General features: G+C 51.1%; 5 protein-coding genes across 5 annotated transcripts; 2 read left to right on the plus strand and 3 right to left on the minus strand.

Moving 5' to 3' along the window:
* Positions 1 to 574: 574 nt before the first annotated feature.
* On the plus strand, positions 575 to 1,364 carry MRS44_015619 (uncharacterized protein; the record flags this gene model as incomplete). The annotated part of the gene is made up of 3 exons (XM_065619279.1): positions 575 to 811; positions 867 to 1,140; positions 1,198 to 1,364. The coding sequence occupies 3 exons, from the start codon at positions 575 to 577 to the stop codon at positions 1,362 to 1,364; spliced, it is 678 nt and encodes a 225-aa protein (XP_065475351.1).
* A 486-nt stretch (positions 1,365 to 1,850) lies between these two features.
* On the plus strand, positions 1,851 to 3,925 carry MRS44_015620 (uncharacterized protein; the record flags this gene model as incomplete). Its single annotated transcript, XM_046271127.2, has 8 exons — positions 1,851 to 2,065; positions 2,111 to 2,244; positions 2,293 to 2,416; positions 2,472 to 2,678; positions 2,734 to 3,099; positions 3,150 to 3,520; positions 3,569 to 3,632; positions 3,682 to 3,925. 8 exons carry the CDS (start codon positions 1,851 to 1,853, stop codon positions 3,923 to 3,925), a joined length of 1,725 nt encoding a protein of 574 aa, XP_046130235.2.
* Positions 3,926 to 3,974: 49 nt separating this feature from the next.
* Positions 3,975 to 5,052, minus strand: MRS44_015621 (uncharacterized protein; the record flags this gene model as incomplete). Its single annotated transcript, XM_065619280.1, has 4 exons — positions 3,975 to 4,222; positions 4,271 to 4,617; positions 4,706 to 4,893; positions 4,948 to 5,052. The coding sequence occupies 4 exons, from the start codon at positions 5,050 to 5,052 to the stop codon at positions 3,975 to 3,977; spliced, it is 888 nt and encodes a 295-aa protein (XP_065475352.1).
* Positions 5,053 to 5,653: 601 nt separating this feature from the next.
* On the minus strand, positions 5,654 to 7,426 carry MRS44_015622 (uncharacterized protein; the record flags this gene model as incomplete). The annotated part of the gene is made up of 2 exons (XM_046272195.2): positions 5,654 to 7,233; positions 7,285 to 7,426. The coding sequence occupies 2 exons, from the start codon at positions 7,424 to 7,426 to the stop codon at positions 5,654 to 5,656; spliced, it is 1,722 nt and encodes a 573-aa protein (XP_046130233.1).
* A 760-nt stretch (positions 7,427 to 8,186) lies between these two features.
* MRS44_015623 (uncharacterized protein) lies at positions 8,187 to 9,860 on the minus strand (the record flags this gene model as incomplete). Its single annotated transcript, XM_046271159.1, has 2 exons — positions 8,187 to 9,576; positions 9,628 to 9,860. 2 exons carry the CDS (start codon positions 9,858 to 9,860, stop codon positions 8,187 to 8,189), a joined length of 1,623 nt encoding a protein of 540 aa, XP_046130232.1.
* Between the last annotated feature and the right edge of the window lie 2,509 nt (positions 9,861 to 12,369).

The raw sequence follows: 12,369 nt of genomic DNA on the forward strand, positions 1-12,369 counted from the left end.
ACGGACAATTACACTAAGTTATAGTCAACAACTAGAGAAATTCACGGTCCACCCTTCCTGCAACGTCAATTAACCTCATCAACCTATATAACATGCATCTCACGTATCACAAGTTGAAGCCGTCGCCAACAACTGCCTGGCCAAGACTCACGACCCCGTTAGTGACATTATCCCCCCTTATTGGCTAGTTGAGCTCCGTTTTGGTACATTTCACATGACTACTGTCACGTGCGCTGCCGGTGTTCGTTGGCGTAGGGTTAACCAGGCCACTACGTGGCAATTTTTTTCCCTCACTTGGACCTTTACCCCGCTCGCGACAAACAATTCAAACTCGATTAAACAAACCAAAACAATTGTTTTGGTATTCATTCACATCTTCTTTGCCATTATCTCGACCTTTGCGGTCGTATTCATACCCTTGTTGCCTTTTTTGGCCTAGATCTCGTCGGTGTGGATCTGCCGCATCCAATTACGCAACACTACGGAGCACTACGACCCGTTACGGGCCGAACCCACAAAAAGTATACACCCGTACGTGACCGTACTGCGCAATACGCAAAACCCGGCTACAAGCATGTCTTCCCTGCCTGAGCACCCCAAGCCCTTCCCCCGTGGCAGCGCTGAGGAGATCCCTGGCTACCCCTCTGCCAGGGCTCGCTATGTCCCTGCCACTGTTTTTGGCGTGGAGACGAGCTCCTTTGACTACAATTCGCCTCTGCCGACCGCTAACCCGGACCTGACGGTCTGGGTGCTCATGCATGCCATCAATGGCTGCTCGAGCAAGGTCATCAAGCTTCTCAGCGAGGGTCGCGTAAGTTCTCACTGCATATCGTCCATGGTGGACCTCTCACTAACACGCCCTGAAGCCTGTCCGCCAGCTGGAGCTGCGCACCAAGGTCGACAGTCGGTCGCTCAAGCCGATTCCCTACAACATCAACCTGAGAAACAGCCAGAACTGCGATGCCATGATCAGGCACCTGTACGGCGAAGAGCTGGACGAGGAAGACCAGTGCGCCAAGTGCAAGGACTCCAAGGGAGCCCTGATCGGCTGCGTTGTCTGCCCCGACATTGTCCCCAACTGCGCCAACTGTGATTGGAACCGCTCGGGAGGGCAATGCTCCCTGGGCGGCGGCGTCAGTGGTGAGTGCTTACAACTGGTGCCTATCGTTAGCTGTGCAATTAACTAACCGGTCGCAGCGAGGCGCCGTGCCAAGCGCAGGCCCGCTCCCGAGTCGGAGAGCGAGGCCCAAGAGGAAGAGGACACCAACAACTTCTGGGAGGTGTTCAATGACATGGACCCTGCCACCCTGACCAGACTCTCGGTTGTCTTGTCCGAGGCTGCCAAGCGCACTGGCCGTCGCTAATTGGCCTTGGGAGTCTTGTGGGTGAAGGTAGCCCACTGATGAGACAGGTATTGAGTAGCTCGCATGCACGTGTACGGTGTGGAAAGTTTCAGCATCCCCGTACAAGGATTGTTCCATGATTTATGCCATTTTATGCCATATATTTCCTTGGTCATGTATTGCAATTATCCTGGGAAACGTTTGATGAGATGGATTCGCCCAGGGATGCCCCACAAGATTGCCAATGTTTTGACTCGACAGGGGACCCCCTGGCCATTTCACAAATGCGTTTATTCCCGATCTACACTCATTGTCGCTCTGCTTTTCCGTACCTCGCTTGGGAGGGGAGGATGCTTGAAGGATTCGCTTGCTTGCGTGGCTGCGATCAGGCAATTTGTTCACTTCTAAATCCATCCATCATTTCCCGCACGGCTGCTATAACTCTACCCTCTTTTTGTAAACATGTCTCTTCGATTAGTTACTCCAGATTGATCCATTGCTTTTACCATGGACCGTTGTGCAAGTGGTGATCAACCCATAGAGCGTGACGTGCAACTATCACCAATGGGCGCTTCGGGCTTAGCCGACCCGCCTGGAGGGAACCAGCAGAGCGGCAACAAAGAAGCTGCTCCAGAACCTGAACCAGAGCCCGCTTCCAGCCCTACCACCGAAGACCAGGACAAGTATCTACAAGGCTGGCGACTATGGGCATTGACTATTGCGTATGTGCCATCTTCAATGTAGTACCAACTGCTGACACTTGAAAGCCTGTGGATCAGCTTATTCCTATCAACTCTCGAGACGACCATTGTTAGCACGTCGCTAGTATCCATCACCGATGCCCTCAATGGCTTTATCCTGCGCGATTGGATCGTCACTTCATATCTCCTGACCTACACTGGTAGGTATGGAACGCGCCTTCGCAGCGGCTGATGCTGATGCCGACCAGGCTTCCTTACAATATACGCCAAGTTGAGCGACATATTTGGGAAAAAGACCATGTTATTGCTGGCAATTGCCATCTTTACCGTCTTCTCCGGTCTTTGCGGAGCGGCGAATGGCATGGTAGAACTGTAACTGACCCCGTTGCCTTGTCAAGTCATCGATTGTGCTAACTCGCAACTCTAGCATTATACTCCGAGCCTTCCAAGGCGTCGGCGCATCCGGAATCTTCTCCATCATCATGACTCTAGCACCAACCCTGATATCGCTGAATCAATACGGAAAGTACATGGCCATCTTCTCGACCCTCTTCATCGTCGCCAACGTACTGGGCCCGGTACTGGGTGGTGTCATCAGCCAGCACTCTGACTGGCGCTGGGTATTTTTGCTCAAGTTGGTGGCCAATGCCTTTTATACGGTTGGAGAGTTGCTAATTAGGCCTCTTTAGCATTCCTGGAGGTGCGGTGGCTTTCGTCCTCGTCGCCATCTTCCTCCCACCCTCCGAAGCTTCTGCACAACTTCCTCTCCGGCAGGTCCTACGCTCCAAAGTCCAACGTTCCAACTGGGTACGGGTTGACATTGTCGGCATGGTATTCTTGCTAGCCGCATCAGTTCTTCTCGTCTTTGCGTTGGAAGAAGGAGGCACTCGATATCCGTGGAAAAGCGCCGTCGTTATCTCGACCCTCGTCCTGGCAATTGTGCTTAGCATAGCGTTTGGCTTTTGGGAAGTATTTCTCGAAAAGTCAAACTGGAGACAGGAGCCGGTGTTTCCTCCTAGTATCTGCAAGGACCGACTGTCTGCCGCTATGCTTCTGTGAGTAACGATGCTGTTCTTTGCCGCTATAGCTTGCTGACGACTTGTAGGACTGCCTGCTTTGTTGGGTTCCCTTTCGTGTCAATGATCGTCAACATTCCGCAGAGAGCACAAGCTGTCTATGGCGTATCCCCAGTCCAGGGCGGCTTGACCTTGCTTCCTCTACTATTGACCTCTCCATTGGCAACTGCTTTCTCAGGATTCATGACAGGCAATGCAAAGGTGCCTCCATTTTACCTCGTTCTCGTCGCCTCGGTCTTGCAGGTCATTGGTATTGGCTTGACATGCTCACTGCCAACCGATTCTAAAAGCGTACCTAAAGAGCAGTATGGCTACGAGGTCCTGATGGGTATTGGGTTTGGCCTTGGTCTTACTACACTCTTGACATTCGCTCGAGTTGTTGTCTCCCAGCAAAACCTTTGTGAGTTATCCAGCTCGATGACAATCCGATAGCTAACTCGAGTCCTAGCGGTCATGATGGGTGCCCTAACTCAGATCCGTGTCTTGGGAGGAACAGTCTCGCTTGCAATCTGGTAATCCCCACGAAGCAGAAGCTAAGGACAGAGACTGACCAGTTCACAGTGCTACCATTCTCAACAACCAACTAGCACCCAAGCTGGACCGAGTCGTCACCCCAGAGCAGGCGGCAGCCATCTACGATTCTATATCAGCCGTCAACGACCTCAATTCGACGCAAAAGGCGGCTGTCAGGCAGGCATTTGCCGAAGGATACAACCTTCAAAACATCTTCATGACGGTCATGTCTGCACTTGGACTGATCACATCGTTTTTCCTTTGGGAGAAGAACCCACGAAAGGCAGGGTAAATGATGGTAATTGGTACATAGTAATCTTACCACGTAAGACGCCTCAGGACTATTTGTCCTTCCAAGCAGTTTCCATGACTTCGAGAGGCGTGGTGATTTTGAGATCGGGAAACTCTGCGTCTAGAGGAGGGTAGTCCCTTGGAACAAGATATCGTCCAATGCCGGCTTGATAGTGAAGCATGGCGAAGAAAGCTTGGTCACCTTCGCCGTACCCAATCGGCGGAAAGTCCTCGTGGAAGGAGATTTTCCCGGACTGTAGCTTCTCCAGGCTATCGTTTGCCACCTGGAACTTGCATCCTACATATCGTGAGTACCAAGATTTAGTAGTGTGACCTTCTGGCTTACCTCGAGCCTTCTCTGCCATTTCCACCAACTCACTAAAGGACAACGTGTTTGCAAAAATCGGGCTGACCTTGTTCCACTTCTCCAAATCCATCAACCTGGCGACGAATCTGGACATGTCCTGAGAAGTAATGAAACTGGCCTTGACGCTTCCGTCTCCTGGGATGACTACCCACTTCTTCTCCACGTTCATGACGTTGATCCATGGTTCCAGGTGAGTCTTCCAGTGTGGCATGCCATAGTAGTCGAGGAACCAACCGTTGGCGATGCGGGTGTAGGTGAGCTGCGTCTTTTCGAGTTCATCAATTGCTTCAAAGGTGTACCTCGCCAAAGGAGATAGTTCAATGTCCCTGATATATAGTTAATCAAGGCATTGTCCCTGTGTGATGTAGTCATTACTCTTTTACGTGCAGCATGTCAAAGCTGCTGATGACGAACCGCTCCGTGGTAGCTGATTTCTCGGCCGCACGAATGAGGTTCTTCTGAGACTGATTGGCCTCTGGGTTGACGACGGCAATAGCACAGATAATGATATTGACCCCGGCCTCCTCGAATGCCTTAGCGATAGCGTCGGGATCGTCATAGTCAACTCGAAGATAGTTGACAGCCCCTTGTGAGGGTCGATCCTGGGGGCTCTTGTTAGACCACTGAACTCAAGACAGCGTTAAAAGAGAGTTTACCTTTCGAGAGAGAACGTAGATCTTGTGCTTGCCATACTCAACGAGACCATCAACAATGGTGCTTCCCACGTTTCCAGCTCCACCTGCAACTGCAATGATCTTCATCTTGGATGTCTATCGTCTGTGTGATTCACTGGCATCGAGTAAATCGCGCATTTGCAGTGCAAGTTTGACCTTTGAGGGAAAGACTTCATCTTGAACTGCACGAAGGAAACATACGAGCTCTTCATCAAACATTACTAACAATCACATGGTGTAAGCAGCACAAGGATGACACATGGAAACGTCAATGAGGGCACGAATCATCGAGTTGGAGATGGTGGGGAAGTGCTTTCTATAACCCTTTACGGTAAACATGCCAACTTGCCAATAAAATGGGCCTCGACCGCTGACCTCGAATGAGAAGCCACATGACATCATGCTATTCCTTCTCTTAATTCCCAAACAGGTACTACAACGAGTTCCTCCCTGGGTAACAGGGGTTGTTCGGCACGAGGGGCCCGTACGGCGAAGTAAATAAATAATGGCCACGACCTCGAACATAGGTACGAGAATACAAACTACATCAAACTAGTCCGTGGGAAGTTGAGGTCAAGAAACAAAGTCTAGTTCGATATCTCTTCTAACACATTCTATATGGATTCACTTGCCCATTCTTCGTGCCCAATGATCATTATTAGTTCCCTCCTTGACACTTGCCCGATATCTACGGCACAATGACCTCAGACATATTCTCCCACAGCTTAATAGACTCAAATACCGTTCCTTCTGAGCCTTCACCTTCAACGAACCAACTGATACCCGTGCACTCCTTCGAGTCGGCATACACCATAGTCGACAAAGCGAAACGATCATTGGCAAAAACCTCAACAATATCGCCATCGCAGAAGATGCGAAGTCGTAACTTCTCAAGCTCCTCGGATCCATTCCTATCCAAGTAGAACAGAGTAAAGGGTCCTGAGACTACATCCTTCTTGATGTCTGCCTCTTGGTTGGACTCAGTCCGGTCGACGACAATCTCCTCCTTTTCAGGCGAGAAGTAGATGGCAGTCTTCTGAGTTGCGTCCTTGTCGTGACGAATCCAGAAGCCAAGACGTTGTTGGGCTGCCGAGATGTTGATGGTGGCCTCCAACTCCCAGCTGACAGACTGCGTTTCCAGCAGCTTTCCGCTCTTGTTCTTGGTAGCCAAGCGAGACCAAAAGGCGGGTTCCCCCAGTCTGAGTGATTCAATGTTGGGAAGTGGCCGTATCCCAAGTGTTTGAACCCTCTTTGCCTTTCCTTGACTGCTGTTGTCCATTATCTTGACGCACTGAATGTCTTCCAAGGACGAATTGAGCCCTCTGGTGACATTCTCGGCAGTATACAAGAAGAGCTCCCGCGGGAGAGAGAAGTAACCAGTCCAGCCCTTTGACTCTCGACGAGGCAAGGTCAACTCGTCTTCCTTGAGCCATCCCCAAACGATCCTAGTTTTGGTAACGGGGTGTTCGTATGAGTTTGGTGCATACAGACAACCGTGGTCCAGAATACCACTATAGTCATGCTTCATCTTGGGACCTTCCGAGGTGTTCTCGAGTGCGCCGGCCATCCACAAGGACCAAACACCGCTTCTGTCCTTGATGCCAGGCTTCTCTCCACCCTCGGTTCCCATGAGAAGGAACTGAGCCTCTTCAGACTCATTGTGGAGTGTCATGTAGTTGACACATTCCCAGTTGACGCCGAAATCACCACTCCAGCGCCCAGATGGGCGGAAGCCAGTTGGAACATCGACAAAGGGACCGAGATAAGTCCACTTGGTCAAGTCGTCCGGTGAAACAGCATATAAAAATACTGTGGGCCCGCCCTTAACAAGGCCTCCAGACATGAATCCGTATAAGCTCTTTTCTCCCCGAAGCTCGTCCAGGGCAGGACATTCTGTAAGGAAAGGGTCCCGGAAGCCTGTAACATCGAGGCCCTCAGGCTCGCCGCGGAGAATGGGGTTTTGTTCGCTCTTCTTCCAAGTCTTACCGCTGTCGTCCGATGTTGCAACCGCCAAGCCGGCGCAGTCGCGAGTATATGGTAGGGTCCAGTGGATGGGAAGGTTGGTGATGGATGAGTACACCACTGTCAACTGTCCCTTCTCTCCCCGCAGACCGGTGGGATAGAAGCAGCCTGTGAAGATTCCCTTATCGTCGTAAGACTCTGAAGGTTCCAGGACCGGCCGATCTCCGTTATGCTTCCAGTGCAGTCCGTCCGAGCTTGTAAAGTGACCCCAGGCGATATCACCCCAATCACACGAGTTCGGGTTCCCTATGGTAGTGTTAGTATTGAAATGATTACCGAAGGGCGGCTGATACTTACATTGGTATGATAAATGATATGTGCCTGTCGAGGTATCAAAACCCGGAGCGCAAGGGTCGTTGATCCAGCCTTGAGGAGCTTTGAGATGATAAGTCGGAGATGGGTGCCACCGCGGGCGGGGGACGCAGCTCTTCACCGTCATATCGTATTGAACAAGTCGATGTATTTGAAAAAAGAAATAAAGAATATTCGAATACAGCTTCTCGAGATGATGACAGATGTAGAAGAGATGGAACGCGGGGAAGAGAAGTGAGGTCGGCCAAGCCCGGGTGGCGGTTTTGTAGAAAGCAGGTATTCCCCCAACTGACAGCTCATTTCCTTTTAAGCTCTTTTCTGCCTATAAGTACATTCAGCCGGGCTTCCGGCCCCAGACTTGTTCCCCCAGCCGTCACTCGTTGCCGGCGCTCACTAGTCTTGTCGGTCCGACAGATTCGGATCGCCTCATTCCAATCATCTGACGAGCCCAACGGATTTTCGGTGGGACCCTTGGCAGTACCGATACCTGTCGAGAATGGGGTAAATCTTGACGTGGTTTGGGGATGCTGGGGTCAGGGGGTGAGAGGATGGAGTCTATGGTCCGGCAAAAGGGCTCTAGTTTCCTTTCTAGGTAATTGTCGTTGTTTAATCCTACGTACAGTACCTCAATAAGCAGCCGATCAAAGGAGGGGATGTTACGTTCTCCCTTCATTTGGAAATTGACTTGAGGGGGCACTATAGCGGTGAGACATGACGCCAACTGATTCACTAAAAGGCACAAGCATGGTACGAAGAAAGATCATTTGATCTATGATTATCTACAACTGCGCCTCCTCTAAATACGAAGCAACAACCCCAGTCTCACTATCGAGTCACAAGTCCCGCAAGCCCCCCGTAGCCAAGCTGCAGTAGCTTCGGACCAAGTCCTACTTGGCATGCGCGTCAACCTCCACGGCACCCTTGTCGTCTCCAAACTGATCCACACGAGTGTTAGCAAACTTCCGCGCGCTAACCTTGTGCTCAAACAGAACGTCCAACTCTCCGTAAGTGCGGCCCTTGGGCTCAGGAAGGCGGAAGTAGGCCCAGATCATGATCAGGAGGCAGAAAGCCGCCCAGAAGAGACCAGTCTTGGCACCCCAGTTCCACGAGTTGACGCCGAGCATGCGGGGCATCAGGGTGTTGTTGACCAGACCAGCCATGTTGTTGAAGTTGCGTGCAAGGACGATGGTCTTGGCCTTGAGTCGAGTGGAAGGGATTTCAGCCACGATGGTGTAGCAGACGGGGCCAACCGCCATATCGTAGATGAATGTGTAGAAGATGAGGAGACTACCGACTGCCCAAGAGGGGCCGGGTTTGCTCGAATCAGCAAAGCCGAGGCCACCGACAACGATAAGAATGATGAAGAGCACGCATGTTCCGCCAATGTAGAGGGTTCGGCGTCCAAGCTTGGCCATGAGGAACCAAGAGAGGATAACACCGACGGCTCCAACAGCGTACTGCACAATGTTGAGGGTGAACGAGCTGTTTGGGTCGAGACCGGCACGCTCGTAGAACTGGACAGAGTAACCCATGAGCACACTGCCACAAGTAGCCTGGGCAATATAAGTGATGGAAGCGATCTCAGTTCGTCGAAGATCGGTTCTCATGAAGCAGTGCCAGTAGTTGGTACCCGCAGAGGTAGCCTTCTCGAGCTCGTTGGTGGCGTGGATCATGGCGACTTGGGCATCGGCATCAAACTCGAGATCAGGCTTGGGGCTGACAAGCTTGAGGACGGCCTGCTTGGCATCCGCATGGCGACCCTGACGGACCAACCACCATGGAGACTCTGGAGCGAAGAGAGTTCCGAGAATGATGAAAGGAGGCCAAACCCACTGGATGGCGAAGGGGATACGGTAGGACCATTCGCTGTCCATGTTGAGGAATCCACGGAGGACACCAGCAGAGATAAGCTGGCCAATAACCCAGCAGAGGTTGACATAGGCCGTAAGGTAAGGTCGAAGAACGACGGGGGCAACATCGGAAGCGTAAGCCAAAGTAAGAGTCTGGAAAACGCCCCACGGGATACCGAGCAGGATCTGGCCCGCGAGGATCATCTCGATGTTCTTGGCAAAGAAGACGATGAAGATTAAGGCGATCATGAGCATCTGAGAGAGAATCATGGATCTCTTGTAGCCAATGGCATCAGACACCCAGCCGTTGAGGTAGAGACCGATGATCTGGCCGCACATGCCTCCGACTTGGATGTATGTCTGCCATTCGGCTGAGACGACTTTGCCGCCTTCGCCATCAGACTCGTTGCCGTACTTGTTTCGGAATCTGAGTACATGTTAGTGCCGTGCTGTGACGGAGGCATGGAAGGTTACTCACGGTTGGTAGCCGTAGAAAGATCCAATGAGGGCAAGATCATAACCCTCCATAATAATAGCCGTAGAGAACAGCAGGGAGAAGCCAATGGCCTTGGGATACAGCCGGAGAGAATCTCTGAAGCTCAGCTGATGCTCTCTGGCCGTGGCAGCACTGGCCTCAGCATGGTGGGCATGGCCCTTGAACTCATCGTCGTGGACGACTTCAACGTCAGCTGAAGACAGCTTGGACGCCATGGCAAAGATTGAACAAGTGATGGAGTAGCGTGATATGAATGAGGTAAAGGTGTTGTTGTCCTGGTTCATACCCTGAGGGCAATCGCTCCGAGGAGGCGAAACCTGGGGATCTGGGTAAGCTTAAGTAGATGTTTTTTCGGTTCAAGATTCTTTGTAAAAAAGGTCCAAGCGTTGCCGAATGTCTCGTGGCCTACACGAATAGCCGGCTGTCAACTGTGAGGGCATAAACAACAGGCTTAGCTCCGGAAGGGTGAACAGGGTCAGCTCATGCCACGGGGTAAGGCGTCGGGAGCAAGCGTCATCTCTCCAGGTTTTCTTGACCAAAAACGGGGTCTCTCTGGGGATCACGAGGGCTGTTTCCTGTGGAGGCGGACGGGCGTCGGCAAGCTCTAGAACGTCTTTATTGGTCCTCTGGAGGATCAAGTATCGGTACAGGCCAAGGAAATCTGGGGTTTTGGTTCAGGAGAAGGACAAAGTTTCTGGGGCTGGGGCGAACTGGTGCTAGCTGTCGGACCGAGAAGAGCTCGGTCGAGACTTTCCGTCGATTCTTCAGGGGGTTTGAGTGAAAGATCGCGAGCTGTCGGCCCGACAGTTTGGAATACCGAGCTGGGCAGTTATCACGGAGTTTCCGGTGGGGGTGGCAGGGGCATTAGCGTCCCTGTCGGCGAATGGGAGCGTGTCAAGAACCGGCTAGAAGACGGGGCTTCCGAGCTATGCCTTTCTCGATGAGACGGGACAAGGTTTGTGAATCGAGGGATGCTGCAATTGTACGTGATCAGCTTCAATGGCATGATCCTGACTGAGAAAATTTTCAAGAGGGTGTTATTCCGATAATAGGAGTACTACTAGATCGGGCTGTTACTCGCTCATTTTGAAGACACTTGACAATTGCCAACACTGCCCAGGCTGGAGCATCGAGGGAGGGTTACGAGCTGAAACTGGTGGCTTGAGGGCTTGCCTGTGAATGGCTGTGACGCATAACTACCCTGAACAGATGCGCGAGAATTATGTGTAACTGGAGGATTGTGTAGAGGGTTTTGAACGCGACGAGAACGCGTCATGGAGAAACATATTCGGACGTGTAGAACCAGTCACGGTGTTTTACGGTATTGGGCTTTGATGCCGTTATGTATGAATAACTGTGTCTTTTGCTGTTGTGGCTGATGGCTTCTTGCCATCATTGCAGACAATAATAATGTAGAACCACATTAAGCATTCCCCAGGCGCCTCATTGCATCCCTCCTGCCTTTGCATATAAGCTAGAAATTTATTTGAAGGACATCCATGCCCGAGAGTCAGTGGGAAGAACCGGGTGCCTCTGTCGTTTCCACTAGACTTCTTTTCCCCTGGTGAACTTTTGCTTAGTGACTGATGCACCTCTAGACATACCAGTCTGGGTATTCGCTGGGTGTCTAGGCTTGTGCTCCATTCTGTTCAGGATGAAAACCGTTAGACTGCCAGAAAGTCAAATTTCACCACCTTCGGATACACAGCCCGCAGCAAGAAAGGGGTAAAGTCACACCACAATGCGGGGGCTGTCACGCCGTCTTTGGTGTTGCTTACCCTATCGCTCAACTAAACCACAGCTTTCACTGATACATCTGGCAGTTCGGTGACGTCGGAGACGAGATAGGCTCCTGGAGTTGGTCGAGGAAAGCCTTAGGCTGGCTGTGAATCCCTTGATACCAATCGTGTAAGAGCAGTTATAGTGAAAAGAAAGGGCAAATTAGGAGGGCGGCATGGGTATACCGGTCATAGAGTTGGAGTTTTGGAGCCAATGGGTGAAGACAGGGCGCTCTGAGGCTTGGGAGCTTGCATACTTTTTGGTCATCTGACTACTAAGTTCTAAGAAAAGGTTTACTACATAGAGCCTTCTGCTAATTGAAGATTCTCTGTCTTGAAGGGAGCTGCGATGTCCCCCCTTTTGTGAACCTGGTGACGCTTCCAAAAGAAGCCATCAGCCACAATAGCAATGAACACAGTTATTGACACCTGTCAGCATTAAAGCCAAGTCGAAAAATACCATAAGTAATGTTCCTCTGATGTGTTAGTTCATTGATGATACCCGATTGGCTGTGAGCTAGGTCTATGGAACCAGGCAGAGAAAAAAGTCAACAGATGCTCACCGTTTATTTTCTGTTAGCCTATCTTTGAACCAAATTAAGAGTTGGAAAGCATAGAAAGCAGAAGACTCTGGGTATTAATCACTGGTTGTTACTTGGACGGCGAACTACGTTGTGGATGGTTGCCTCACTCACTCATGATCGTCGATGGTCTTTGCTGACTATCCCCTTAAGAGGATTCGGCCCAGCCGAAGTATACAAAAATGCTATGATCTAGAAGTCTCATGGCATGCATGTTTTGATTATTATAGCTCTGCACGCAAGAAATGTAGGCGTACAAGGAGTGCAAGGAAAACCGGAAAATTGGCTTTGAAGCGCAAACGACTCGTCAAGTAGCCCCAGAAAGGAAATTCTACCCTACAATCAAGATGTGGCATATGCTGATT

This window comes from Fusarium solani, assembly GCF_023522795.1.
Source record: "Fusarium solani strain SB1 chromosome Unknown bctg00000011, whole genome shotgun sequence".
NCBI lineage: Eukaryota > Fungi > Ascomycota > Sordariomycetes > Hypocreales > Nectriaceae > Fusarium > Fusarium solani.